The 27,482-nt window shown below is 33.9% G+C and overlaps 1 protein-coding gene across 2 annotated transcripts in view; it reads right to left on the reverse strand.

Annotated features, from left to right (window-relative positions):
* The window catches only part of LOC142348870 (uncharacterized), a 157,003-nt gene that overhangs the window by 51,055 nt on the left and 78,466 nt on the right, over positions 1–27,482 (reverse strand). For both annotated transcript variants that reach the window (XM_075400394.1, XM_075400393.1), the window contains exons 5-12: positions 22,623–22,758; positions 20,910–21,193; positions 15,731–15,982; positions 13,789–13,906; positions 13,280–13,490; positions 3,503–3,718; positions 1,702–1,784; positions 1,266–1,337 (exon numbers count right to left, since the gene is read on the reverse strand). In XM_075400394.1, the coding sequence (XP_075256509.1) occupies positions 1,266–1,337; positions 1,702–1,784; positions 3,503–3,718; positions 13,280–13,490; positions 13,789–13,906; positions 15,731–15,982; positions 20,910–21,193; positions 22,623–22,758 (1,372 nt within the window). The remainder of the gene's footprint in view (positions 1–1,265; positions 1,338–1,701; positions 1,785–3,502; positions 3,719–13,279; positions 13,491–13,788; positions 13,907–15,730; positions 15,983–20,909; positions 21,194–22,622; positions 22,759–27,482) is intronic.

A 27,482-nucleotide genomic window follows, 5' to 3' on the forward strand; every position in this document is an offset into this window, starting at 1 on the left:
ATTTGTCAATTATATTTATTTTTATAAGAATTTGTAGCATTTTTGAAAAATTTGACTACGAGCAGCAACTAGAAGTGAGTTCTGTAGAAAAATTTTATCTTAACAAAGTTAAAGTGAAAAACAAAAAACATCAAACAAAGAAAGTTTAAAAATATCAGAAAGTATAAAATCAACATTTACCAGATGGAGGCTATTTACAAGATAAGAGGATCAATAATTAAGCAGCTTTTTTTAAACAAAATACAACGATCAATAGGTATTACGCTTATCATGAACATATTGCAGAAAAAAATTATCAAACGAAACAAAACTGATATCAATTTGAATTTTTCTTCTTATCTTGTGACCAATGGCTTTTAGTTAGTTACATGTAAAACTACTGAGTCTGTTTGATTGTGTTTGCGCCATCTTTAACAGTAATTTATTATTTTCATTAGAAACATTACAAATAAAGTTTGTGCCATTTTATGATTTTATGCAATAATCCACATGCACATAAGTGTATTTGAAACGTGAAAACTTTCCAACTTAACCAATGTTCAGCTAGTTTTGGAAACGGTAGGGTTTTATAATGGTACCAATTTTGTATGTCTCAGCAAAAGATATGGATTGATCAAACCTGATATTACAAACATAACCGACTAACGTCGGGCGAATTGCACTCAAATAACGGTTGAGCGGTTGGTTTCGTCAGTATCTAGCCACGGTATAGAGAGGCTAGCCTTAGTTTATCTGAAAGGGCGTGATGTGAGCGCAGCGAGGGTGGGGGTGCACCGGGGGGGCTGATGGAGGTATGGAGGTTGGGGCAACAGTGGGGTGAGGGGGGGGGGACGGTGGGAGAGCGGTTTTTGGATGCACCGGCCCTTACAGCCTGAGCGATGTGCAGGGGTGGGGATTGGGATGAGGGGGTGAAGTGAGAGGGGGGCTGATGCGGGGGGGGGGTCAACCTCCAAGAACCGCCCTTCACACCATGAGTATGTCTCCAAAGCAATTTCTGTGAATCGCATACTTGGAGACTAGTGAGCTGAAAGGCTCTAAGAGCACTTAATGCGCTGGGCGCTACCTGTTTATCCCGTTTTTGAGGCCGAAAAGCAAATGGGTCAGACGAAAAAACGGTCAAACAAAAAGTCGCATTAAAAAAGACCGACAGGACTAATATAATTGCTGCAAACTTCGTTTGAGAGCAATTAAAAAGAAACAAAGCCAGGCTGGCAAGCCTGTGACCCCAATTTGATGGAGGTTTGGATACATCAAGTACGACTTACTGGAACTGGGCATGGTTCTTTACCACCTGACAAGTCTTCAATGGCCACGCTACTCTTCTCTAGCTCTATCACCTACAACAGTAAAACAACACAAATAATGGTACTTCTTTCTTTTTGACGAAAGACTATTTCTTCCCTCATGGAGATAACCGACCTTCATCAGGAAATTATTTTGGAACACAATCAGACACTCTAAGACACTCGGACAAATAGGGGTACAAGACAAAGTACTTCTCACAAGTTCAGTTGTTTAAATCAAAAAATTATTGCACACAAAATTAGAATGGGATTTAATGCAAATTTTCTTTCGCTTCCTCAGATATAATGCAGTTAGTGTCCAATTTCATCGGTGATTTAAAATTCAACATGAAGTAAGTGATACTAAGAAATTAAACAAACGATATAGTTATTCAATAAAGCTGCTTGCTTAACTAACGTGGTCAGGGTTCACTCGTACATTTGCATCAAAAACGAACATGCCCAGTTCCAAGTAGTCCTTCCTCTGTACTCCTCTTTTCACTGAAACATTTCAGATATCAATTCAACGGATTTTTAAACGATGCAATCGATTTGCAGACCCTCTCTGTTTTCGATTCAGTACATTTTCTTGACCCCTTAGGAACGTCTAAATCAGAACTTATTTCACCTTTCAGCATGGGAATATCATGTATTAGTGCTGCGATCCACTGACACTAGGATCCGGGATTGTCTCGCTTATAGCGCGTCAAAAGCACTTAAAAAGGGTAAGCAGTCTTACGAATAAACAGCCCGAAATATGAATTGAGCCACTACTGTATTGCCCATTTTTTGTGATCAACGTAGTTTTTCATCCTGTAAAATTCTACATTGTTCGAGATCTTTCACTTGTGTACTCTTTCTCTTGCTCAAAGAAAAACATTAAGATGAGACGGTAAAACCTAGTTCGGCTGATGCAAGTAGAGCTGGTAAGCATTACAAAAAAATTTTGGCTTGAGAAACCAGCCCAACCATAAATAGCCAACCACCTAATATGTAGGGAACAACAATTAAAAAGAATTGCTACGAATCACCAGGCCGTTAGCAGGTAGATTAAGGAAAATGAGCCATAAAAATTTATTGAAAAAAATGAAGTAAAAAAATGAAGCTAATCTTTTGACGTAGTTGATAAAATCCAACTCATTAAGATTGCTAATCATTGGCATACGAACAGCAAGCACATCCTATACATATAGCCATCATAACCAGTTGAAAGTTAAACGTCATCAAGTATTATATGTGCATTAAATAACGTCAAATTGTCTCTATTTTTTTAAAAAAAAAGCAATAGACAGCTGAAATATAAAATCTTCTCAGCCAACGAGAAACGATGCCTAGCTATAAGATATCGACGCTAGAAACCTTTCTTAAAGCTTAAACAATGGTCACCCCGTACTGTCTTTATGAAGTTCTCGCTGAACACGTTTATTGCTTAAAATAGTGAAAGAGCTAACTGTGAGTGTAAACAAGCTAGACTCAAAAAGCCGAGGACGCAGAAGTCAACTGAAAGGTCCAAAATGGTCACATATGAAACAAAATTCTCGTTAAACAAAATAGTTCGAACATGAATTCCATTACTTTTTAGTAGTTATGTAAGGATCATCAAAAAAACTTATTCCACAAATGTAATCAAAATTCTTTCTTTGCAATTTTACTGGTGACAACAGATACTTCAATGTCCCTACAAGCGTTCTTTGGTGTCGTCTTACAAATTTAAAATGTTTTGTTTCGTCTCCTATTAGGGCCATATATGGTCTCTGGTTTCATATTAGGATTATTATGATATGATTTCCTGGGTTTCACGCTAGAATCATATATGAGATAGGCGATCTCATAGAAGGAAGATACATTTTTTTCAACGTGAATTCTTTCACTTCACAAATGCTTCACTCATGAATTCTTTGACGACATCCAGGAGTCATATAAAAACTTGAATTTCATGCAGAGATCATCTATTTCATTGGTTTCGTAAGATCACACTTCGAGTATGGATCGCGCATACATTATCTTGCATGAAATCAAAGAAATTTCAACCCGGGAACCAAAAATTTTGAATAAAAATTTTGCACGACTTCATTAATTGCTTCAAACTTCGGTCAAGAGCAATTAAAAATCAAACAGCTTTTATTTTGAATGCGCATTTATACATATCAAAACTTTCATTTTTTGAGCATTAACTACAGGATAGTTTCTTTGTATCAAGTGATAACAAAACAACTAACTCAAGGAAGCTAGTTGGCTGTGTTTGGTGAAGCTGGTCTTGCCGCAGAGTGCTCTGTAGAAGCAACTCTGCATAGAGGGATCCCAACACCTTCCAAAACCCATTTTGAATGGAATTGCGAAAGGACCCTTCGCAAAGAGGCGGGACTTGGCAGCCTCCTCAGCCGGCAGCTCTTTCACACATTTGGCCCACCAGCATTTGTGCTGCCCAGCCTCGTCTGAAAACAATAACAACATGCTGAAAATCCGATGGCTTTACCCGGCTAACAATAAGATTGTAACAAATGCACAATGTTATAATTTAAAAAGTAGTATTTCTCAAACTAGAGCCAACGAGCAGAGATCAAATAATTTGACATGATATAAATTCTACCAGGTGATTATGGAAAGCGACGAAGAGGAAACATTTGCGATAACATGGACAGCAATCAGAAACATGATCGATCGAATTTTTGAGTAAAAATCGATAGAGAAAAGGTAAGAAAAGAGACCACTATTATGACGTACCAAAATGCACAATCTAGGGCCAACTGCTGAAAAAACAGAATATGAATTGTATCAATGAATATTTATGGCTGATAATTGGAACTTCTGCCGAATTTTCGCATCGTAAAAGCGGGAAACTGAAAGAAATTAATGAAGCAAAACCTGAAATCTAATTGAAGAACAAAATAGCGTTGTAGGTTAGAAACCTGTTCGGCTGCTCAAAACTCAATGTTACGTATGAGCTTAACGAACCCCTTTTTAAGCAATTTCATTGTTCATTAAATGCTTTCTTATATCCGACCTAACCATACGCGCGTGGCATGCTTATAAAAGATATACATAAGAAGGCGAGACAATAAAAAAAACAAGTAAACAACTGACGCAACCAAAACCGACTAACATTCAAGCACTAACTCTCAAAAGAATGGCAAGGTCTTAGCTTTGGTAATAGCGAATTTAATCTATGGGAGGCTAGCCGCAGTGAGTGAGGTGGCAACAAAAGTCTGGGAGCAGAGGTGCCCAAAAATGTGGTCACTCATGAGCACATGTGTCAGTGATATTAGATTTACACTGTGACTTAATGTAGAACTCAAACAAACGTTCAAACGAGAATATGGCAAACAGACTAAAACAAACAAGGAGGCTCGGTAATGTGCGTTTCCAAATAAAGTTCCTACCCCGCTCATCTACATTTTTCACTTAATTGTCTAACAAATGAGGAAGAGATAAGAACAATAATATATCGTTCAACAAACGATATGCTATATATTAAACGAAAAAAAAACAATGTACCTTAGAGAGCCTATGAGACATTGAGCCTGATAGGCAATGCTATCTCTTTTTACAGACCACATTGTATTAATTGAAGAGAATATGGCAACCAGACTAGAACAAACAAGTAGGCTCGGTAATGTGCGTTCGCACATAAAGTTCCTACCCCGCTCATCCACATTTTTCGTTTAGTTGCCTACCAATTGAGGAAGAGATTAATAAACTTAACATTGTTCAGAAAACTATATTTTTTATATTAAACAAATAAAACAATGTACCTTAGAGAGCCTATGAGATCTGTCATTAATATGATTACCAGAAAAGACGGCGATATAATCAAATAATAACAAATATTAATAAAGACCAAAACTTGTTGTCATTTTTTAGAAACCATTAATAGCCAAAAGAAAAAGGCATCAGACAAAACCTATACTAAAAAGATTAACCTGTACTTCATTTTTAAAAATGTGAGATTCTTTCTAAGTGCTACTTGGTAACAATTTGACAACAAATGAACAAAAGAGCAAAGTTTAAGAAAACGTTGCTTTTTAGAAAAGAATTCATATCAAACTCATAGGAAATATTATGCATCAACTGATACCAACGAGAGATTCACTTATTCCTCCACAGAGAGTTCGTGACACCCTTCATTATCCAGGATATGTCATTCGGCTACAAAAAGAACGACAAAAACAGACAAACAGAAAAAATTCTAAAATTGCGCAAAAACGGCGTCCCAGACAATTAACCATTAAGTTGTTTACAAAGGTCATTAATAATTCTCGATTGCTTTTTCCAGAGGAACGCCCGTTAGTGAGTTACTGAAAAGAAACATAAACCTTAAAAATGGGCGAAAATGAAAAAAATCACTAATATTTCAAGAAAAGTCGTACCAAGAACTTAAACCATTTGATGTCAACAAAATTGTTATAAAAAGCAAACTTAAATTCAGTTAATAAGGGATAAGACTTGTTTATAGAGATTTTAAGCAACAAGCTAAAGAAATAAGATCGGCAGAGCTCAGAACAGAAATCCATTATCTTTTTTAAAAACAATTATTTTCAAAATTCATGGTCAACGTAAGCTTTTGACTAAAACAGTAGGCATTTTTTGCAAATTCTTCAAAACTAATTGCTCGTGTTATCAGTGACACTAAATTATAAGACTATTAGCTAACAATTAAATCAAGCGGAACTAAAAAATTTCAAAAACCATTCGAAACCACAGTTTTGAAAACATTAAAGTTATAAAATGTTAACCGAAGGAAAACTAAATCTTTAGATGAATATCTTTCGAGCCTCACAAAGTCTTTTTTGGACTTTCTCCAAATGACAACACAAAGTACCACAAAAATTAAAAATCATCTAAAAATCAAAAATTTCTGGAACAAACTGTCTAATCACTAAAGACATCAGTCAAAACAATTAACCAACAAAAAAACGAGATCTCTCAATTATGACGCTAAATTAAAAAAGATAAAAAATTGTAAAATACGAAAAAAAGACAGAAATCAAAACGAGAAGGGATAAGTTGAAGAATACTTAAAAAATTGGGGCAAAAACTGAAAACTATACCAAAATCTGCAAGAGAACGGTGTCCCAGCCCTTAAAACGATAAGCTGTGAAAACACAAAAAAAATTACGAAATTTTCAACGTTTTTTCCAGTTAGGTTGTTGGGTAATGTGACAATTAAACAAAAAGAACAGCAAAAATGGACAATTACGCACAAAAATCGCAAAATTTTGTATGAAAACTCGTAGTAACAAAACCAAGAAGCCAATTACTTAAAAAAACCACCACAAGGATTACATTGTATCTTATTGTAAAATATTGAGAAGTCTTTTTAATTCTATATTCTAGGATGTCGTGCTTCTAATGATGCCACTCACAAACCTCTACAATGAATATATCGATCGGCCAAAATTGACTGAACAACAACAGCCATTTGAGTATCTAGTTCCTCCCTCCCCACTAAAGTACTAAAGTGAGGGTCGGAGCAATGATACAATTCTGTTTCAGAATAATGGATGAAATATGCATCTAGTGTACAACGAAAACATAAGGTCTCAGATGTGGCTCTATAGAAAGGGATCTTAAAAGCAAAGAAAGCGCCACTATAGGTCTCCATTGGTAAAATATTTTTTTTGTTCATTGGAATCATTGGCAAAAAAGTTTTGTCACAGACCTTTAAAAAGTTAGAATTTCATTGTTTCTCACATTTACCGCAGATAATAAATTAGATAAGTTATTTTTATAGATGGATATGCATCTACTGAAAAGCAACAGGCAGTGCTATCTCTTTTTACAGACCACATTGTATTAATTGAAGAGAATATGGCAACCAGACTAGAACAAACAAGTAGGCTCGGTTATGTGCGTTCGCACATAAAGTTCTTACCCCGCTCATCCACATTTTTCGTTTAGTTGTCTACCAACTGAGGAAGAGATTAATAAAATTAACATCGTTCAGAAAACGATATGTTTTATATTAAACAAATAAAACAATGTACCTTAGAGAGCCTATGAGACCTGTCATTAATATGACTACCAGAAAAGAAGGCGATATAATCAAATAATAACAAATATTAATAAAGACCAAAACTTGTTGTCACTTTTTTAGAAACCATTAATAGCCAAACGAAGAAGGCATCAGACAAAACCTATACTAAAAAGATCAACCTGTACTTTATTTAAAAAAATGTGAGATTTTTTCTAAGTGCTACTTGGTAACAATTCGACAAGAAATGAACAAAAGAGCAAAGCTAAAAAAACGTTGCTTTTTAGAAAAGATTTAATATCAAACTCATGAGAAATATTATGCATCAACTGATACCAGCGAGAGATTCATTTATTCCTCCACAGAGAGTTCGTGACACCCTTCATTATCCCGGATATGTCATTCGACTACAAAAAGAAAGACAAAAACAGACAAACAGAAAAAATTTTATATTTTCGCAGAAACGGCGCCCCAGCCAATAAACCATTAAGCTGTTTACAAAGGTCATTAACAATTATTGATTGCTTTCATTCCAGAGGACCGCCCAATAGTGTGATACTGTGAAAAACAATAATAAAATTTAAAAATGAGCGAAAATTCAAATATCCACTAATATTTCGAGAAAAGTAGTTGCACCGAGAACACAAACCATTTGAGGAAAACAAAACGGTTATGAAGAGCAAATTTTAGTTCAATTCAAAAGGGATGTGACTCGTCCATAGAGCTAGTTGCTTAAGATCGGTAAAGCTCAGAAATCCATTGTCTTTTTTAAAAACAATTATTTTCAAAATTCATGGCCAACATAAGCTTTCAACTAAAACATTAGACAATGTTATTTGCACCTTCTTCGAAAACTAATGGCTCGTGTTATTAGTGAAACTTAATTATAAGACTATAAGCTAACATTAAAAACAAGCAAAACTAAAAATTTCAAACCCAACATTATGAAACAACAGTGTTGAAACCATTAAATTTATAAAATATTAACCGATGGAAAACTCAATCTTCACTTGCCCATCTTTTGAACCTCACCAAGTCTGTTTTTGTACTATCTCCAAATGACATCAAAACGAACAACAAAAAATGAAAATTATCTAAAAATCAAAAAACTCTTCTGAAACAAACTGTCTAATCCCTAAAGACATTAGTCAAAACGGTTATCCAACAAATCGAGATCTCTCAATTAGGACGCTAAATTACGAAAAAGAAACGAAATAGTAAAATATGAAAAAAAGACGAAAATCAAAACGAAAAGTAGTATATTGAAGAATACTTGAAAAATTAGGGCAAAAATTGAAAAAACTACCAAATCCTGCAAGAGAGCGGTGTCGCAGCCACTAAAACGATAAGCTATGAAAACAAAATACATATTCAATTACAAATGTTGCAACGTTTTTCTTCAGTTGGGTGGTTAAGTAATGTGCCAATTAAACAAACAAAAAGAACAGCAAAAATGGACAACAATGCACAAAAATCACAAATATTTGTATGAAAACTCGAAGTACCAAAACCAAGAAGCCAATTAAAAAAAACACAACAAAAATTATATTGTATCTTATATGAAAGAAAGTTCGACCTGTATTAACTGAGAACAAGCTTAAAGTTGACAGAAATAAGATAAAATATTGGGAAGTTCAAAAAATCACTGAAAGTTTCTTAAAATATATACATATTCAATGTCATAAAAGACAATGAATAACAACGGAATGCATTGTAGAAATTAACCTACACCTCCTAAAGAAGCCATTTGGTACATTTAATTAGTTCGCATTAATAATCAGACTGCAGAACGAATAAAAATTGAAGGCAAAACAGAAGAACTCAGTTGAATTGTACTAAACTCTTCTTTAAAGCCATAAGAAGCTGTAGGTTCTCTGAAAACATACTATATCTACAATTGGCGTCATTTTTCTTCATTTTGATGTACTCATTAATTGAGAATAGCCTTAAAGTTGACAGAAATAAGATAAAAGATTAAGAAGTTCAAAAAACCACTGAAATTTTCTTAAAACAAATATATCCAATGTCATTAGAGACATTAGATAACAACCGAATGCATTGTAGAGGTTAAACTATACCTATTAAGGAAGCCATTGTGACATTCATTAGTTCGAATTAGTAATCAGACTGCAAAACGAATAAAAATTGAAGGCAAAACAGAAGAATTCAGTTGAATTGTCTTTAAAGCCATAAAAACCAGTAGGTTCTCTTAAAACAAACATATCTACATTAGGCCCCATTTTTACGTGAAAGAGAACTGTCATTACTGGATCTAAAATATGAAATCTTTGTCAGTAATCAACATGAAAAAAACAAAAGCAAAAAATGTTTGAAAAAAAGCAGCATCAAAAAAAATTAAATTTTTTTTTGTAAGAATCCATGATAATATCAAAACAATCACTGATTTTGGTGCGCCCCCAGCAAACCACACAAGTGTTTCAAAAGCTTAAGAATTAGACCAATTGTTAAGAGAATTATTTCAAAATAAAAATAAAACAATGATGCATTTTGTATAAGTATCGAGTTAAATTTGTTAAACGGCCAAACTTTAGTTCCAGAAAAATTTCATAGGCCACCGGATTTCAACTAGCTTTCGTTTGGAATTTATGGAGATTGTGTCAGCGGTTTCTAGATCTCCATTTTTGGAAAACTCAAACAAAGTGGACCACAAAGCATATTTTGAGCATTTTTGATGAAGAATGTCTGAATTTCAAAATTTTTATCACAATTTTTAGCCAAAAAATTTCCAATCAAACAATTCATCAAAGCTTTCTTTATATCTTACGGTAACAATAACACTCTACCGTTAAAAAAGGTAACCTAATTTAAATTATATAAGCAAAACTTTACACCTCGATAACTCCGTGTAAAAAACGAGAGTAGAAAATTTTTTTTTATTTCCATATTTTAGGATGTCGCGCTTCTAATGATACCATTCACAAATCTCTACAATGAAAATATCGATCGGCCACAATTGACTGAACAAAAACACCCATTTGTGTATCTAGTTCCTCCCTCCCCACTAAAGTGGGGGTCGGAGCAATGATACAATTGTTTCAGAATAATGGATGAAAAAAGCATCTAGTGTGCAACAAAAACATAACGTCTCAAATGCGGCTCTTTAGAAAGGGATCTTAAAAGCGAAAAAAAACACCGTTTTAGGCCTTCATTGGTACAATTTTTTTGTTCATTGGGAAATTTTGTCACAGAAATTTAAAAAATTAGAATTCCAATGTTTCTCACATTTACCGTTGACAATAAAACACACCCGGCATATTGCCGGAAAGTAGCCGCCGTTGATTCCAATAAGCATGATTGAGGTTGAAAGAGTAGAAGATAATGAAAAAAAAATTTTGTACGAGAACATTTTTCAAGTCTAATTTATTTTGATGGCATTTCGTAGTTGAACATACTTCTGTTTCTTAGAGAGCGGCTACAGGGGCTACTATCAATACCAATAAGCATTAGAGCTGAAGACTTATAGGAACGACGTTCAAATAGCGTGCATCTAAAATTGGGCTTTATGGGTTTATCCCGTTTCTATTTCTGACTTCAATTTTTTATACTGTTTCTGTTCATTTTCAATTGCTTTGCTGAGCAACTGATGTTCATAATCACTTTCCGCAGAATGAGAGAAGAAAGAAACTAGCCTCGAGAAGTCAAACAGATTTCACGTATAATGTTGAAAAAGCGGCAAAATGAGGTAAAGCGAAACATTTTTTTGTTTGCCAGAGTAAAAAAAAAACATAACAGGACAAGCCCTGAAATACACTTCAAAGAAATCAATGAAAAAAGTAGAAGTACTCTAACTGACCAGCAGATCAATTGAGCAATGCCAGCCAAAACACAAACAAAAACTTTCAGCTTTCAGACCTAAGGCAAAAATTGATCAATATAAATATACCTATTTCAAAATTATGTTCAAAACCAATTTTTTTTCGGAAGTCAGTCCAGTATTAAATCTGCAAGACCTGAAAAAAACTCACTGGCTCTTGAAGATCGATTAACTCGAAAATGACCGGAAAATTTAAAAACAAAATCAATCGCAAATTTTAATGAAATGTTGCCGAATATCAAGATATTATATTCTTCAGAATCAATTCTGTGTCTCTAGAGGCTATCCAATAACCCACTTCCAAGCCTTAAGAAATTCATTGGCTCAAAGATCGATAGGCAACAATTTTTAGAAAAAATTTCACATTTCAAAAAATAGAAATTTGTTCTATTAAAAGGTTGCCCATTCAATTGCCCCTATCAACTACTTAATAACATATCACACTATCAAGCCCTGGATGAGGCTACCTGGCTACTGAGGCTAGAAAAACTGAATAAAAGACAAATGTTTTGAAACTTGATTGAAAAAAGTGCAAATTTTATTTAAAAATTTCTGAAATTCGAAAGGTTAAATTGTTAAAAATAAATCCATTGAAACTAACAACCATTCAGTAACTTTTTATCAGACCGTGGAATACGTTTTTTGGCACTTGAGAATGGACAAATATCAAAAATTGACAAAAACTTTAGGAAACCTTGAAAAAAACTGCAGATTTTATCAAAAAAAAAGCTAAATTTTGAGATATTAAAATGTTGAAAGCCAATCCTTTGTTACTAGAAACCATGCAGTGTCCTATTATCAAACCTTGGAGATTCCCCTTGCCTCTGATGCTGGAAAACACAAAAATGAAAAAAAAAATTCAATAAAATTGAAAAAAAATGGCAAAACTTAGTATCGTTTTGCATTGCTTGTGTTTGTAGTACTAAAGCATGTAGCTCATAAAATCGTCATAACAATTAATTTTGTCTCGCAAAAGGCCTTCGTCAACTTTTAAAATTTTCAACCTAAGACTAATCAAACTAAAACTAAAAAAAATCACAAAAAAACATGACAAATTGCACCATTTTGAGCCTAAAAACTCCTAAAAATGACCTTTTAACCTTACATTAAGGCCATCCCATCAGCTGCATCACTCTAAGCACTTGAAGGACTTCTAAAGCCCACTTTGGGCCTCTAATGAAACTTAATGCCCGCTGGGCTTTACCTGTTTATCCCGTTTTGAAAGATCAAAGTCATTGAAAAATGTGTGAACACATCTTAAAAAAAAACAGCGCCCCAATACAATTCAAATTCTTTGAATTGTAATTAGGAGCGCTATAATAGCCGGCTGAGAAGATGAGGGCGGCTATTAATTAGATAAAGTATTTTCATAGAATTTGATGGATATGCTTCAACTGAAAAGCTCTAGTAGTAGTTGCTCAATCCTTCCATTTGAAGTTACGGGGCAGTGCTTTCTCTTTTTACAGACCTCATCATATTACTTGAAGAAAACATGCTAGATTGCCCAAAAATGAGAAGACTGAGTTAAACTTTTAGAAGCAATTAGTTTTCCATTTAGAAGCAATTAGTTAATCTTTTAGAAACAATTTTGTTATCCATTTTATATAGCAAAAAGTGCGGGCAAAAGAGCACTTTCCTTTCTAACGTCTGCAATTAAAAGAGTTTGTAGCGTTAAATAGATTTTCACTTTTTCGAGATACCAAATGATGCACTTCTCACAGATCAGATTCTTAGATGACATGGGTAGAAGATAAAAACATTTTTCCTTGATTTGAATTCTTTATCAGCCAATCTTGGTGCATTAATGCATGAATTGCATACCTAGTAATTTTAATACCTAGTCCTTAAAATAGTTTTTACAGCTTACAGCTTTGTGCAGAATTAACAAAAACAAAAAATGAATAACTTTGCAAGCTTGGTTTCTGATTCTCTACCCTGTAACTTGACCAGCTCCTCGATGTGTACCCTAAGCCATTCTCCTCTATAAGGCTGTTACCCATGGTGTATGTTCAGTACGCTTAAACATGTGCCCCTTACTATACATCACGCAATCAATGTATAGCATAGAGCGTATTTATTGTTCTCAGAGGTTTTTTCGTGGACGACGCATTTCTAATTGGTATAACCTATTCAGGAATTGAGTTTATTTTTCAATGATTTCACTGTTTAGGTATCGCTACTAACACTAACCTGCATCCGGTAAAGTTTTGCCCAAAACGGGGTCAGTGATTTTTGCCCCCTCTTCTACAACCCTAAGAGCCCAGTCCTTGAATGATGCCACTGTTGGTTTTTGACTTTGTCCCTTTTTATCATTTATTTCAGCATATTGCTTGTCACCACTTGCTTTAGTGGGCATAGGAGCTGCCAGTTCATTTGATGATTCCTTGAGGTCAACCCAGAGCTAAAAATCACAAGGAAAATGACATTCCTATAGCTCTTATCAAAAGAGAAGTACATTAAGATTACGAACAACAATTAACTTAGTTATCAAACTCAACTTCCGTATTCATAAACAAATCAGATTATTGAATCATCCATCAGCACTTTGTTTCAAGTTGAGAGTACACACATTCGAGACATCAAGACAGTTGGGTTTTCAATTTGTCTTTTAATTCGCACACACAATAAGGTCGTTAAAGAAGTATCGTTGGACGGATATTATTAGTATGGATGGCTGCTATTATGTAACTGGAGCAGACCTGATTCTGCTGGATTCGATGCAGTTCTGGCCCGAAACTGAAGACCCAGCGGAGAGAGTCGTCTGGTAATTTGCAGTTCAGCATCAGAACACAGCATTTGTTCACAATTGTCTCCAATCTGGAAACGAACAAAATAAAATTTATTGCTGTTGACCTATTACATTGTATACCAAGACACATCCAGATTCTCAATTGAACTTCACAAGTTCCAGGGTTATGTTATCAAGTAGAGAACATATATACTATCATATTGTCACTATAATAGTACATTTCGGGTTAAAATGCAATGTCCTTTACCGCAAAATAAGCCGTAAAATCAAACTTAACCAGATTTTAAATTCCAGCAATTTCAAGTAACCGAAACGTGGGCGACTTCTAAGTAAAACAACGGAAAGTTGAAAATCATAAGATGGTGAAACTAAACATAAAATAATTTGATCATTTACATATTCGATCAAAAAACAACACATATGACATGTCAAATTGCTACAAGACACAAATTATAAAGTTCTGTGGTGGTTGTTTTCTGCACCGGACAGAGTTATGATTGGCCGTTAAACTTAACCAGACTTGGCGTTCTTCTGGAAGAGAAGGATTACAAATATCTGATTCTGCCTAACGACCGAAATTCTGCCTAAAATCAGCGACCGAAATTCCCAAAAGTCCTACCCACTAGAGGCGCACAATGCCTGCGTCAACGGCGTGGAATATGTCAAACGCTCCAATGAGTTACCAAAACTGAAAAAAGTATTAAGCAGATGGATGAGATGAGAAGGTGGGCTACTTAAAACCTTAAAAAGAATCTAAGGTAGCTTATCGTTCTCTTTCGCCAATAAATATGCCAAGAAAAAAAAACTATTTAAGATGCTTCGCAAGTCTCAAACAATTATCACGTAGGTATAGCTGCCCTTTAACGTTTTCACCCAGCTGTATCGATTGAATGGACTGCAATTAAATCTAAAGGACATATCTTTGGATAAATTTGGAACTTAATCTGTTTTTAGAGATTTCAAACACTAAATGTGTTTAACAATAAAGGCCTAGACAAACAGGATTCTTCAGTTGCCAATCCAAATGTGCGATTAATGGCTTCATTATATGGGCCATAGGAACACAGGAAGTTCAAGTATCTCATTTTATCTGCCCTAAAATGTTCGCTAATTTGACTTCCCATAATTCGCCTACCAACAACTTTCCTGCGTAAGAGAGGATCAACAACTTTCCTGATATCAAACAAATGAATTCCATCTCAAACAATTATTTTGATTATCCGAACTGTTAAGGAAAATAAAAAAACTGAGGGAGCCATGAAGAAACACCTGCAAAATGCAACGCTGCTGGCCAAAAAAGTAAATGGACAGAACACATTCCAAAAAGGAAAACATGTGACTGGTGTGGGAAAGAGCAGTCAGCGGAAAACATGGCCCTGTAAGCGGATCGTAAGTCAGGGGAAGAGCATGCCTCCGAGCAGGATGGTGGAAGCCTAAAGAAGAAAAAAAGTTTAAAAAAACTTCGTTTCATATGAATTACAGCTAATTTGTATTACCATAATTCTAATTGCACTATCAACAGGTAAACGCAATGAGATGTAACAACCACTCCCATTTTCAACAAGAGAAGTCAAAGAATCTCAATTGAAGAGGGTGGTAGCCGTATCATTAAATCAAAGTAACTCATTTTTATTGAGAACAAAAATTTTCTGGACGATCATTAATGCTACGGCTACAAATATTTTCTGATGTTGTAGTAACCATCTACATTGTGTGTTTCCAATAAGTTCATCAGTGCCTAAATAGAAGTTATTTCAATTGGTTACTTAATACTGTGAATAATGAGCGGTTAAAAACTCATACTGACCACGTACAGTCGTAATCAAAATAAAGTGAAATTCTAATACCTTTATTATTAAAATAGCATATAGACTAACAGATTGTCCTCTTACGTTTCAGACAAGATGTCTCCTGTAGTACTGCACACCTGTGGTCCACTGATTAAGTGCATTTTTGAGCTGCTTACAGGCATCAAAACTTGAATGCTTTCATACTTCTCACACAAATTCAAAAACACCTGAATTGAAGAAGAAACGTCTGTTGACATCTTCTCCAGAATCGATTTGGATGAGTCTTCAACAATGGGTATAACCTGTTCCCCACGAGCGTAACCCACTGCGCCGCCTTCCACAATGACAAGATACCTAAAACATGACCAATCCACGCCAATTGAATTACCATTAAAGAAATTCGGCACTAGAGGCTCACCCGGTGCAATATTTATTTAAACGATAGATGTTGAGCACCTAAGAAGTCAATTTTTGTCAAAGATTAGTAAGATCAGTAGCAAGAAAATATAGGGATAAAAATTCTCAATTTAGAATCTAGTTAAGTTCAACAACGTTTGCAGAGATGGCAATCTACGTTACGCAGATCAGCAGGCTTTTTGAGCATTTTCTTTTCACGTTCTCCAATAAATTAACTTTTACTCAGCTGTTCTATCTTTATCATAGGAGTAGTAATTTACACAACAAAAATGTTTTGTACAGTAATCTATTCAATGATTCACTACAGCATCCTAACGATGGTGAAAATACTACTTTGCCTTTTCAGAAGGAAGCGAATGAACCCTATATATACGTTGCTCACGTTCATTGCGTAAGCTCTAGAAACATTGCAGCAAGTAATGCGGATGTATTTTAAGACAAACAATGAGGCTCGGTAATGTGCGTTTGTACATAAAGTTCCGACCCCGCTCATCTAAATTTTTCACTTAATTGTCTACCAAATGAGGATGAGATTTAAAAAAAAACATATCGTTCAACAAACTACTAAATGAATAAAAATAATCTACATTCGAGGGCCGATGAGACCTGTCATTATTATGACCACAAAAAAGGACGGCGATAAAATCAAAAAAATTACAAATATTAACTATAACCAAAATTCGTTTTCCATTTTTTTTTAAAAAACCATTAATAACCAAATCAAAAGGTTATCAGATATAACTTATACTAAAGAAGATTGACCTGTATTTCAATTGAAAAAATATGAGAATTTTCCTCATGCCACTTGGTAACAAGTCGACAAGAAATGAGCAAAAGAGCAAAGTTTAATCAAACGTTGCTTTTTTTGGAAAGAAATTTATTAGAAACATTATGCATCAACTGAAATTATTGAGAGATTCACTTTTGCCTCCATAGAGAGTGAGTGAGACCTCTCATTATCCAGGATATGTCATACAACTACAAAAAGAAGGACTAAAACGGTGTCGCAGCCATTTAAAAAATAAAATGTTCACTAAGAACATTTAAAATTGTTGATTGCATTTATTTCAAATGGCCAGACGGCCACCCATTATTGTGATACCGTGAAAAGAAAACATAAAACATCAGAAAAGAGGCGAATATGCAAAATCACTAATGTTTTATGAAAACTCGTTGAACCAAGAACAAAGACCATTTGAGGAAAACAAAACCATTAAATAGCACATTTTAGTTCAAAAGATAAGGGATGTGACTTGTCTTTAGAGATACTAAGATACAAGTTAACAGAAAAAAGATCTGCAAAGCTCAGAAATCCATTGTTTTTTCTAAAAACAAATATTTTCAAAATTCATGGCCAACGAAAGCTTTCGACTAAAACAGGCATTTTATTGCAAATTCTTCAAAACTAATTGCTCGTGTTATTAGTGACACTAAATTATAAGACTAAAGGCTAACATTAAAAAAAGCAGAAATAAAAAATTTCATGAACAATATTACGAAACCACAGCGTTGAAACCATCAAATTAATAAAAAATTAACCCTAGGAAAACTAAATCTTCACTTGAGTGTCTTTTGAACCTCACAAAATCTTTTCCAAATGTCATCTCCAAATGACAACAAAAAGAACCACAAAAAATGAAAAATATCAAAAAATCACACAATTTCTCTGAAATAGATTGTCTAATCCCTAAGACATCAGTCAAAACGGTTAACCAACAAAAAAACGAGATCTCTCAATTATGAGGCTAAATTACGAGATACAAAATTTTTAAAATATGAAAAAAGACGCAAATCAGAACGAAAAACGATAAGTTGAAGATAATTGAAAAATTGGGACAAAAACTGAAAAAAATCTTAACCAAATGCTGCAAGAGAACGGTGTCGCAGCCCTTAAAACGATAGGCTATGAAAACAAAAAAAAAGATTCAATTACAAACTTTCCAACGTTTTCAGTTAGTTTGTTAAGTAAAGTGACAATTAAAAAAAAGAACTGCAAAAATGACAATTATGCACAAAAATCACAAATTTTTGTATGAAAAATTGTAGTACTTAAATCAAGAAGCCAATTATTTAAAAAACCACTCCAAAGATTACTTTGTAAGACTATAAACTAACTTTAACTACAAGCAGATCTAAAAAAATTCACAAACAACCTTACAAAACTACAGTGTTGAAACCATTTAAAATCTAAATCATAACAGCGGGAAAATTAAATCTTCACTTGCGCTTCCTTTGAACGTCATAAAGACTTTTTGTAAAATGACTATCTCAAAATGACAACAAAAAGAACAAAAAAAAATGAAAAGTATTTAAAAAAAGTAATCAACAAAAAATCTTTTGTTTGGTTAGACAGAAAATTAACTAGACCTCTTGATAATGACGCTAAACAACGACAACGATACAAAGTTGAAAAAAACTGAAAAAAAGACGAAAATCAGAACAAAAAGGGATAAGTTGAATACTTTTTCGTTTTTTGAAAAAATTCATTTGAAAGTAAAAAAAAACATTAGCTATATACTGATATCAGTTATAACAATCATTTATACATTTTTATTTGGCCAATGCGAGATTTTATTACCCAAAATTTGGCATAAGACAAACACAGGGCGAAAAAAAACTATACAAAATTATGCAAGAACAGTGTCGCAGCCCTTAAAACCAAAAGCTAAAAAGCCCTTAAAAGCCATGAAAACAAAAAAAAATGTTCATTTAGGAAGTTTGCAAGGCTTTTGTCAGTAAGAATGCTAAGTATTCCGACAATTAACACCTACACCGAAACAAAAAGAACAGCAAACAAGGGGGCAATTATAATGAAAAGTCTAAGTAAATAATAATTTTTGTACGAAAAAAGTAGTATCAAAGCCAAGAGGCCGACAAAAATCTCCACAAAAATAAGATTTTTTTTCATATGGAAAAACGTCTGACCTGTATTAACTGAGAATGTGCCAAAAAATGACACAAACAAGATAAAAATTGACAACTACAAAAAATCAGTTAAGTTTTCTAAAAAACAAATATGTTCAATGTCATAAGAGACATTAGATAACAACCGACTGCAATGTATAAGTTCACCTATACCTCACAGAAAAACAATTGATATATTTATTTAGTTTGAATTAGTAATCAGACTGCAAAACGAACAAAAATTTTAAGGCAAAACAAGAATTCAGGTGAATTGTACTAAACTCTTTTTTAAAGCCATAAAAACCAGTAGGTTCTCTGAAAACATACTATAACAACATTTGTCCTCATTTGGTGACATTTGGTTCTTTGATTGGTTCGAATTATTAATTAGACTGCAAAAAGAGTAGCAAGTGAAGGCAAAACACAAGAATTCATTTAAAGTGTACAACAACTTCTTCAAAGCCATGAAAACCATTAGGTTCTCTGAAAACATTTTATATCTAAATTTGGCCTCAATTTTACGCAAATGGGATCTGCCATTGATGAAGCCGCGAATTGAAATTTTTGTCAGCAGTCAACATTAAAAAAACAATAAAAGCAAAACATTTTTTGAAAAAAAAGGTAGCACCAAAATAAAAAGTAAAAAATTTCTGATTGTAAGAATCCATGATGATGTCTAACCTATCCCTGCATTTGGCTCACGTCCAACAAATCAATTAATTGCTTCAAATTGTTGCGAATTAGACCAATTGTAAAGTGAAATATTTCCAAAAACAAAAAACAATGATGCAATTGATATAATTATTGAGTTAATTTTTCAAAAAAAGGCAAAATTCTAATTCCAGAAGACTTTTATAGGACGCGAGTTGACGGAGATTGTGTCAGCGGCTTCTAGGTTTCCAATTTCGGAAAAATTAAACAAATGGGTCCGCAATAGCATATTTTGTGCAATTTTCGATGAAAAATGTCTGAATTTTAATAATGTTATCAAAATTTTTAGCCAAAAAAATTCCAATCAAACAACTCAGCAACGATCTTCTATATCTAACGGTAACAACAACACTCTACCGTTAAACAATTTTTAAAACTGCTAATTTTTTTAGCTTATTTTAATTTATATTAGCAAAATTGAGCCATAGTTTAGCAAAAATTACGGAAAATGTGAATAAAAACGGTCGAGTATTCACAAGACTTTAAACTCGATAACTCCCTGTGAAAAAACGAAAAAAAATCTTTTTAATTCCTAATTCTAGGATGTACGTGCTTTTTAATGATACCACTCACAAATCTCTACGATGAATATATCGATCGGCCAAAATTGACTGAACAAAAAAAAACCTATTTGAGTATATAGCTCTTCCCTCCCCACTAAAGGGCGGGTCGGAACAATTATGTATTTAGTTGTTTTATCAACAAGGTCCACGCAACTAAACTAATTTACTGCTTTTACAAAATGTTACATTACAACACAGAAGTAGTCGGAATCTTGTTTCAATAGCAATTGTTTCGACTTTAAAGCGCCATTGAATTGTTCCCAGCATTACATACAAAAACATGTTTTTTTCACCGGCACAGAAGTCGAAAAGCTCGCATTCTTCGGTTACGATAGCACTAGTTGACGTCTGGTCATTCAACTAAAATCTGGTCATTTTGATCTGGTCATTCCAGCGGAAAATACAAAATTCTGCTCTAACTATCTCAGCTGAGCTAAAAGATGAAATTAATTATTTTTCTGGCTCAACATTCAATAAGATCAGTTTTCTCCAAATAAATTTTGAAATGAAAAAGTTTATTTACACGACAAATTTTCTGCTAATATAATTAGAAACCGAAATTTTGGGTAAGCTCAAGACGAATACGCTTCCTGTAGAATACAGAAAAAAAAACTATTCACTGGTTACTTTCAAAATGTAGACAAATATTTGCAAAATATTAGGCAAACAGAAAAAAAACAAACAACCTGTCTTGGTTTTCACATCGCGGTAGATCAGCAATGATGCCTTTAACGTAGCTAGTGGAGTTTTCCCTAAGATTATGATTTTCACCAGTGGTCTCTGAATGCCTTGATCGAATGAGGACTGAGTTTCCAATTTTGTAGTTGGTCTTGGGAAAGGGGTGGGCGAATGCAAGACGATTGGATAGAACAAACACGTGATCAAGACTCTTGTTTCTATCCGAAATGGCTGCGAAGTTCTCAAAATCAACAACATCCAAGTTGGTCGCTGATTTCAACTCGTAAAAGATCTGAAACAGTACGACACAAATTGCTGAAAGCAGAGAGTTATTGTTAGCAGCAAGGATCACATTCATTATTTCTTTTTATTTTTTAGAGTAAACTAATGGAATGTATTTGCTTTGTCGAAGTTCGCTATATTTTTGCTTAAAATTGTATGATTACATGCATAGCCTGAATTAAACGAACACTGGCCCTAAAAGACGACAGCACGCATCCTATTCGGCTGCCGGAATAATAGGCACAAAAATGGCACCGATTAGAAAATCAAACCCCATGAGGCAGATTTCTGTAGTCAAGTAAGAAACCTCCTTGTTGCATTGCTTAATTTTGAATCAAGATCAAGGCTTTCCATCTAAATTTTGGTTCACGACAGTCAGGGATAACTTCAAAAGATGCTTGCGATTCTTGTGTTGCTGAGAGCATCACAACAGTGCATCAAAGACAAATTTCCAAGAACATCAACCGATGTGCTTACTAACATACTGTGATGTTACAAAATTTTGTAAGTAACCTGTAAGAAACAGCTGATCAAAAAACTAACGGCGAGTATCAAACTGCCTTGATAGTCTGATAGTCACTTAAATCTCGGGAAACCAATCTCGCAATTGAATCTTAGAAACTAGGGAATCTGCAACAGTGCTTCAAGTATAGGTCACGTGACTCTGCTTGAGGTCACGTAACCTTGCTTAAAACACGCAACTACCACGTTTTAAAATGACGAAAATCAGTGAAAGTTAACTTTTGGTTATGTATAAAGCAACTTCTAGCATTTTAAATTGTGACACTATCAACATTCGGCATTTTAAAACGTTCACGAACGTGCTTTCAGCTTCTTTGAAACTCTGGTTATCTTATATGACTATCTGAGATTCAGAATATCGTCTCAAAAGTCTTATTACGGATATTACACAAAACTTCTGTTACGAGAAAGCGTAAAGTCACAAGATTTTACATGAAAAAACTTGGGGTCCACGATCGCTGGGGTACCCCAAAATTCCTAAGCTTTTAAGTTGAGAAAAGGTACCATCATACTATCAATACATTAATCAAGAAAAACAGAGTTAAAACCAATGCCGTCGAATAAGTTGAGCGAAATTGGTCACATGCAAAAATAAAAATGGGATCTATTCTGCCCCCCCCCCCCCATTTTTTTTTATGTGACCCCTAGTTACAATTTATATGTTGTTATATAGCACGTTACTATGTAAGAAAATCGCACGTGCACCTGAGGTTCATAAAAAATTTATGCTCGCTAAGCTGGGGGGCCGAAAAAGAACAGATCCTAAAAGTGAAAACTAAATTTCAGATAATCAGTATTTGCTTCATCAGAAGACATAAAAGTCAGAGTAAATTTATATACGAATATCTTATATCCCACTAGCATTAAAGTTTTGAGAAAAAAAGTTTTCAACTTCACTGAACATAATACAGTCTTACCTCATCGCAAACGTTCCTGTGACATCCGATGATTTTGGCGTAACTCCACTCGGGCACATTGTCACGATCATCCACACCGTCCGAGTAATGCTCCACAAGGACAAAATCATTCACATTCAGGCATAAATTGTTCATTCTAAATAAACAGAATAAACTAACATGGCTCACTGACTGCAATGAAATAGCTGCAAAAACAACGAATATATGTACTTTCAAGTAAAAAAACAGGTAGAATTACAAAAGAAGCGTAGCTGTACGAGTTAAACCTTCTTTTTAATGAATATCTTTCAGAGTTGACATTGACATTCGTTCAAAAAAGTATGCTTGTCTTATATAGTCCATAGAGCTTCAAAACCATTTATTCGTCAATTTCAAGCATGTAAATTAATTGAAAACTCAATTTAAATATTTGACAGAAAAATGCGCCATTTTTCAGAAAAATAAGTGCAAAAAATTTAGATGAGTTATGCAAAATTTCACCTTGAAACGGTAACAACAAAACATAGCCGGCAGATTGCCGGAAAATAGCCGCCATAGACGCTTGTGGCCTTCCATGAATGGAAACAACTAAAGAAACAAGATAGGCAGATTGGCCAAAAGTCCTTTAGTAGATCACTAGATATTTTGGGTTATATACGTACTGTCATTTTTATGATACACATACGGTCTATAAGAAAAAAGCCCTAAAAGAGCTTTTTCAAAATTGATTTTCGAAATCAAAAACTCAAGACTAATAGTCAAGAATTAGGGCATATAAGTTTGGCACTACTTAGATGCACACTATTGATCTTTAACTAGTAAATGTTCATAAAATAAAGTTCCATAAGTGAGTTCAGAAGTCATTTTTTTAGTGAGGTAAGTCACGCAATCGACCTAAAAGCAGAAATGAGGTCACGCAGACAAATGTTGATTGCAAAGCAGTAGAAGTCACTGAAGCCATTGAAAAAGTCATGGTAAGACGAAACAAAAATCTGTTAGACGAAGTAAAAAATAGGAGCGCAATAATAGCCGCATGGAATTGCTGACGCGGCTATTAAACAAAACAATTGTTAGAAGGATTTGAATTGGAAACTGAGGACCAGTCTACATTTACGGCGGACCAGCAAAGTCACGATCCAAAAATTTTTAAAAAACAAGTCCATACATTACACTAAATTGTTTTTTAATTTAAAAAAATTCTGAAACAAGTAAATAAATTCCATAGAAGCAAACATTACTTTTTCAATGAAAAAAACGCAGTGTTCGGTTTTTTAAAAACAAATTGGATTTTAATCCTGCTACTTTTCTGTCTGTTGGAACTTTTTGGTACCGATTAAACACTTCCATTGATACTTTTCGTTTCAATTCGCTCTGTAGCGTTTCTTTTCTAATCGCAACTGGAAGTTTATTCCATATTCGATTAAAATTTCCCGTAGTTGAACCGTTACTCTATCTTGACTTACATTTTGAAGCTAAAAGAAAGTTATGGGTACGATAGTTTGCTTTGCTTTGCTTATTTCAGATTATTTCGAAGCTTTTTGCAGAGCGGTCCTGTTGTAGAATACTGAAAAAGCGATTTAACAACACTTTTCTTATTTGGAGTTCTGCCAAAGAAATTTTGTTGCAAGAAGAAGATCAGTTGCAGTACGGTATTTGGTTTCGAGAAAATAATGTCCAAGTATTTCTGTTTGTAATTCTATCAATAGAATAAGAGTGTAAATTTTGAAAAAAAAATCGAAACAAATAATGATTTACGAATTGAAAGTAATAACAATTCAAAGAGTTACATTAAAAAAACCAACCAAATCCCGGAAAAAGCATCGTCGATTCCGACAAAATTTTTTAAATCAAAAAGGAGCAAAATAAGTTCAATTTTCTGGTCAACAAAAAATTGGAGGAAAACATATTGAGAAGAGAATATTACAGGCAAAGTAATTCAGAATATATTAAAGAGAAGGTGAATTAGAATTCACACGATTCCGAATCGACGGAGCATTGAATAAGAACCATTTGAGGACAATTACGGAGCTTTGAAACAGAGCAAATGTTATTATTTTTATTGTTGCCCTGATGCACGGGATCATAACTGAATAAGATTTTTCTGTCCTTCATTTCAGCTGCTATTCTCTGGACTTTTCAAGTTAACGGACCAGCATTTCCGATACAAGTGAATATCAGAGGAGGAAGTATGGAATGTTGATACAAGAAAATGTCAGGATCTTCATTCAGGACGACTCTAAAGGAATTCTTCATCTTCGATGTCGTGTTGAGCATTCCCATCATTCGCCCACATTAAAGGCAAACTTTTCACATTGAAAGTTCTAAAGACGCAGAGTACAGAATGAAAAAGTTTTTTTCTAAATTTTTCGAGGAGTTATCGTGGTTTAATTTTTTGTGAACATTTGACATTCCAGTGGTTCTGTTCACATTTATGATCGTTTTGGTCAATGCTTGTTAATTTTCTCAAATTATCTGAGCATTTTTAGAACCACCGTCAGCCTCTCAAATGTTTTAGGCTAATTAGGCGTTGTTCTCGTTACAATCAAAAGAATGCGAACAGAATTGTTGATCTGTCTATTTTGGTAAGATATCTTCAAATAGAGCTTTAAAAATGAAATAAGCAGATCAAGGCCAGTGCGCATTAAATAGATGGCCTCAACTGTATTTAGTAGCCTTTGAAGTGAATAAGGTGCTAAGGCTGCCCGAAGGTCTTTCTTTGAGCCCAAAATTGTGCAATTTTTTAAAAAGATTTTTGAAGAATTTTTTTTAGAAGATTTTCAATTGCACTAGAACTGACGCGTTATTCAAGTGAATTTTGCGAAACTATTCATTTTTATCAACTTTTGTATTTCTTTGAACTTTTTGAGGCCACGTTAGATTATTCAAAGCGTTTATTTGAGTTAATAGGTCAATTTTAACAGCACCATTTTGCTTTTTGAGGACGTGTATATCGAGAACTTCAGCAAACTTTACATAATTTTTGACAATATTTACAAACTTTTGAGCTTCTATTGTTGTTTCTGGATCTCATTGCCTCTTATGTACAACCACGTTTCTGCTAGTTTGCAGGTTAAACCTTTTGTTATGATAGCTTGACAGAATGTGTTTTCGAAGCCACAAGTATAAATTTTGGACATAATTGCAATGCTTTTTCTTTTGATGTCTTCCAGGTCTTCTGTTTTTCACCCTTCTGAGCTCAACTCGTACAATAAATTTGTTTTATATAACTAGATGCGTACATTTTGACATGACTATTTTTGTTATGAAAACAATGGCACTCCTATTAACATCTAAGGTTCAGTTTTTGCGATCAATTATTTCTTTAATGTTACTCTAACATTTAGTTTTTCTTTGTCTCTGCTGGCTCCAGATGTTTATCACGAAATTTTTAGTTGGAAGCTTTTCTGTTTCTACACTCAAAGATTCGATTAAAAAACTTGTGTCAATAATTACCTGTGCCAACACCCGTGTCAATAATTACCTACGATTTTGGATCTTTCATTTTCTTACAAGTTGGCAGAAATAATTTTGTCTATTGAGCTCCTAATGAAAAATTGGTCTGCTGGCCAGACCATAGAGTAATTGTTTTTTCATCAAATGCTTCAGATTGTATTTCAGGTCTTTTACTGTTGTTTTTGCACAGTTCAATGAATTGAAATTTCATTGGAGTGATGTCGATTTTTTTTAGATCCGTGCATGTTATTCGACTTTTTTGTCAATGGAAACAAAAATTAAAATAACAATCTAATCAACTTGGGGTAGTAAAAAGTGCAAAACAGCAACTAATTTAAGACCTGATATTGATTTTAAAACTGCTTTCGAATTGGAATGGGAAAATGATGCCTGAGCAGAAATTTGCTTTCTGGAAATAGAGCGCAGGAACTTGAATAATTTCGCCGTTCTTCTCGTCTTCTTTCCAACCATTGCAATCAAACCGTCAAATCCGAAGTGTTCAGATACAGCACAGTTGTATTTTTCAATTTATCAAAGAGCAGTTAGAAGTTTAAGATTTCGACACTTTGTTTTATTAAAATGTCACAGATTTCTTTTTCTCTCAGTTTTTAAAATAATGTCGTCTTCCTGTTTCCTAATCCGATAGGCATTTTTGGATCTTTTACATAGTGCAGTAGAAGCTGTTTAATTGTTTCGAGACAATTCTAAAGTTTCGAACTACTTTGTAACAAATGGTTTTAAAAATATCAGTGATTTTTAGGACCTTACAAGTTTTATCTGTTCTCTTTATTGTCCTGTACTTTGGCATCGTCATTGGGAGGTACACACCAGGCTCGCTAAAGTAATGTCGCATTTTTGGAGTTACTTAATGACTTCAACTCGTATCAAACGACTTTACGATTTGGACGCTAATTCTTTTTAAAAATTTTACGACTTTTTAAGTTTCGCCTCTTTTCCTTTATTTTTGTCGTGCTGTCAGTTAGTCTGGTTAATGATAGTTTTTCACGGTTCTTTACCCAGGTCTTATTCTTTTTAAGAGCTTCATTCGATCTCGAAAGGTTTTAACATCTTTGTCTCAAGTTCTAGATTTCTGCGAGCAGTGGTTATTTTAATTACTTCTCTAATAAATCTATTCTCACTTATAAATCTAAACAGAAAATTAATAATCTTCAAAAAAGACATCATTGTTTGAAACTTAGTTTGAAAACGGGTTAGAGGTTGATTTCTGGATCTTTGTAAAATTCCTCTTTACTTGATAAAATTGAGTTTTTCTGATTGTGAAAATTTTATTAGAGTTGACTTCTTGTCTGTCGTTTTCTGGTACTAATGTTTATTCTATTCAAATACTTGCTTCATATTTTGATGGTAGTCTGTCTCGGTTTCATTTGATAGACAAATACGCAACGAATGTGGATGTGCGGGGTCGAA

Source organism: Convolutriloba macropyga, chromosome 1 (assembly GCF_964194025.1).
Source record: "Convolutriloba macropyga chromosome 1, txConMacr16.3, whole genome shotgun sequence".
In the NCBI taxonomy this organism is placed as follows: Eukaryota; Metazoa; Xenacoelomorpha; order Acoela; family Convolutidae; genus Convolutriloba; species Convolutriloba macropyga.